The sequence below is a fragment of the Phallusia mammillata genome, unplaced genomic scaffold (genome assembly GCF_965637545.1).
Source record: "Phallusia mammillata unplaced genomic scaffold, kaPhaMamm4.hap1.1 HAP1_SCAFFOLD_175, whole genome shotgun sequence".
Classification (NCBI taxonomy): Eukaryota; Metazoa; Chordata; class Ascidiacea; order Phlebobranchia; family Ascidiidae; genus Phallusia; species Phallusia mammillata.
In genome coordinates, this window is record NW_027648912.1 from 21,864 (window position 1) to 25,290 (window position 3,427).

The following is a 3,427-nucleotide window of genomic DNA, read 5'->3' on the forward strand; positions in this document are numbered from 1 at the left end:
ACAAGAATATCCGAGAAAACAACCAAAGCTGCAGATACACTGATTCGAATCATAGATTTTCGCACTTTGGGGTCTCTGATTCGTTTTGCCAGTGGAGCCAAGCAAAGCACCAAGATGAACAACTGGCTCAATGTGAACATCATTATGGAAATTCCTGCCAAGACAATCACATGTGAGCCTTCGTACTCACACCCTCGCTTTGTGCTACTGACTTTTCTTGTGATTGATACTACTATTGGCAATATTTGACTAACTGTGAACAATATTTTCGTCGCGTACCTGGTCACAGTAATCAAGTGATTGACATATTTCTTTTGGAAAGTGATATCATTGTGCAGTGTGGTTTGTCGCAACCAAAGCGTTCCAAACACAAAAGAGTTTGTAGCGACGTTAACCAACACCCTCAATGTAAAGTAAATCCAACACCAGGTCCAACTTGGTATGATGAAATAGATTTCCACCAATTGCAAGATTAAGCTAAGAAAGATGGTCATTGATGAGATTGAAAGGAGATGGTTTGTCGTTGTAATTACTGGTGAATTACATCTGATACGAATCTGGTAGACAACCGAACAGAGCAAGATGTAAAGAGATGCGATGAACAGTGGAGGAAAAATGACTTTTTCGCAGGGACGGGATCCAAATGCTTCAGTGAGGTTTATCTCCGTTTTAATTGGGTATGTTGTTGTAAGGTTAGTACTGACGTTGGTATCCATTTATTTGTTAACAAAATTTGGTTGCAGTTATGGTCAACTATATTACACAATTTCTGGAATAGACATTGGATTAAGATATGTGAAATCAAAACATTAAATGATTTTCATATCATTTCGAAACATATTGATCATAGAAATAGGTGACTTCTCAACTACGAAAATCCAATCTATCTGCACATTTTCGAAACTCAGAATCACGTAAAGTATGTCAATAATTTTGCACTGCTTATTTAAAAACCCAACCAGGGCTATTTTTATGCAAGTTACATTGAATATATTGCTGCGTCCATCACACTTAATAAGAGATTAATTAGTAATATAAAACACTACTTCTTATTTGATATTTCTGACCAGTTTAGTTAGAATTAGTTGATTCTTCTTGACCAGTTTGAAACTATAACTATGTAAATAAACATCACATATTTAGCTGAAAATCCATTTTCTATCATTGAAATTACCTTTTTTTTCATGACCAGCTTAATTACAAGTATCTGAATGAACAACACAACTTTAGCTCGAAAGATGATTTCAACCTTTGATAATATTTTGTATTTATAACTTAACTATAGCCTAGCAATCTTGACAGGTTTGATCACCTGAAATTAATTTACGCTACTGCTGTATTTTAAAGACACATTACTTGACTTTTAATATTTAGCGAAATACGTTTTAATTGAATTAAATCTACATTAGTGATAACCCTGCGCGCATTATAACTAGTTGCATTACTATAGGACAACAACTGTTGCTATGCACGAGTCTTTCATTCATACACACAATTCACTATAGTCAATACCAAAAGAACACAACTATTGAAAAAAAATATATTTCCCATAGTTTAATTGGGGTCAAAATTTGTTTAACACCTGTTGCATGTGTATGCAGACAATAAATGTTTTATAAATGTATCGTGTTTCTTCTGGGTAACAGGTTATGTTTAATTGCAACTGACTGTTTTTTGAGTTATTATTTCGCATAAACGAAAAGTTGTTTTATACCCATTTGACTAATTTGCCGGGGTAAAGTACTGATTTTACAAACATTTTGTGCTGCTTAATTTTTAAGTTGTGTGTTTGTGTTTACGTTGGCATTTTAGCGATATGTTCTGCTGCACAACGCGTCCACCTTGTTTGTTTTCAAATGACCTACATTTCTTTAGCACAAGGCCCTCGAGAGAAAAAAAATTGCAGGTGCAAGTTCTGGGCCCCCTTATGAAGAGTGTAGTCATGTCTAAAATAGTTCTAATAAAATATGTTTGTCCACCATAGTTGCACCATAATTCATGCTTTCAAGCCATTTTGGTTTCAGTGGCTAAATCCAAGCCAACTATATAACAAAGTATTGCTCATCCAGCAGTTTTTATTATAAATAATCGACGTTTCGACGTCCTATACAAGACGCCTTCATCAGGATAATGACGTAACTTGGAGAACAAAATTCTTATAAAGCGACAAATTGCAAAACACACACACAAAAATAGCGATAAGAAGATCGCGCGGCTGCAAACTCGCACCACGCAATGATAACACAGCTCAGTGCTGTAAAAGCGCCCGATAATTTATCGGCATTAGAACATCTGTTTTAACGTTCATTGTGTTGGCGCGTGAATGGATGTTCCAAGACTCTAGGAAACTGCGCTTGTGGTAATCAGTTTCCTTCACCAACACCTGTGCAGCAGAAAAATTAATGCTGTGGTGGTGAGTAGTTGCATGGTTTGCCAACGCTGATTTCTTGGCATCATTCTTGCCCACATCCCTTTCGTGCTCCTTCCGGCGCGTATTAAGACTTCTGCCCGTTTCACCGATGTAAATTTCGTCACAATCTCCGCACGGTATAGCATAAACCACACCCCTTGTCGCAGTAGCATCTAGCGGGTCTTTTGGGTGCGACAGAATCTGACGTAGGGTGTTTGCTGGTTTGACCCCAACCGATACACCGAAATCGGTCAACATACGACGGATTATATCTGTCAACCCTGGTATATAGGGTAAGGTGACGAAGGCACGTTCTTTGCACTGGATCTGTTTCCGTGAAACCTTCTTATTATCACGGAGAATCCAGTTCGGGTAGTCATTTAACCGCAAGGTCTCATTTACCCTGTGCAACTCCGATTGGAGCAGTGCAGGGTCTGTCGTCAAGCGAACGGCCTGGTCTTTAAGCGCTTTGACAACAGCCCTTTTTTGGTATAATGGATGATGGGATTTAAAGTGTAAATAGCGCGTGGTACTGGTCGGCTTGTGGTACACACGCGTGGAAAGTTTACCATCCGCCGCTTTCAAAATTTCCACATCTAGAAACGGAAGACTGTTGTTACTTTCCAATTCCATAGTGAATGTAATTCCTCGTTGCACATTGTTCAAATGTCGCAGAAACTCTGTTACCCGGTGTTTATGAATGATACAGAATGTATCATCTACATACCGTCGCCAAAACCATACTTCAGATTCAGAGGTTCCTTTTACAAGCAAATGTATGGCACGGCCATGGGCTCTCCTGTGTCAGTGGCCGTTGCCAACATGGTCATGGAGTCTGTGGAGGAACGTGCCTTGCAAACTTTTACCACACCACCACGGTTTTGGCGACGGTATGTAGATGATACATTCTGTATCATTCATAAACACCAGGTAACAGAGTTTCTGCGACATTTAAACAATGTGCAACGAGGAATTGCATTCACTATGGAATTGGAAAGCAACAACAGTCTTCCGTTT

General features: G+C 38.7%; 1 protein-coding gene across 1 annotated transcript; it reads right to left on the minus strand.

Annotated features, from left to right (window-relative positions):
• Window positions 1–390: 390 nt before the first annotated feature.
• LOC145207874 (uncharacterized) lies at window positions 391–3,043 on the minus strand. Its single transcript, XM_080078804.1, has 2 exons — window positions 2,303–3,043; window positions 391–477 (listed from the first exon to the last, which is right to left on the minus strand). Exons 1-2 carry the CDS (start codon window positions 3,041–3,043, stop codon window positions 391–393), a joined length of 828 nt encoding a protein of 275 aa, XP_079934930.1.
• Window positions 3,044–3,427: the final 384 nt, after the last annotated feature.

Bases quoted from the DNA above. Each gene is read 5' to 3' on its own strand.
- LOC145207874 (XM_080078804.1), bottom strand. From the start codon at position 3,043: ATGGAATTGGAAAGTAACAACAGTCTTCCGTTTCTAGATGTGGAAATT. The intron at 478-2,302 runs GTTAAAACAGAT...CATCTTTCTTAG, and splicing joins CACGCGCCAACACAATGAAC to CTTAATCTTGCAATTGGTGG.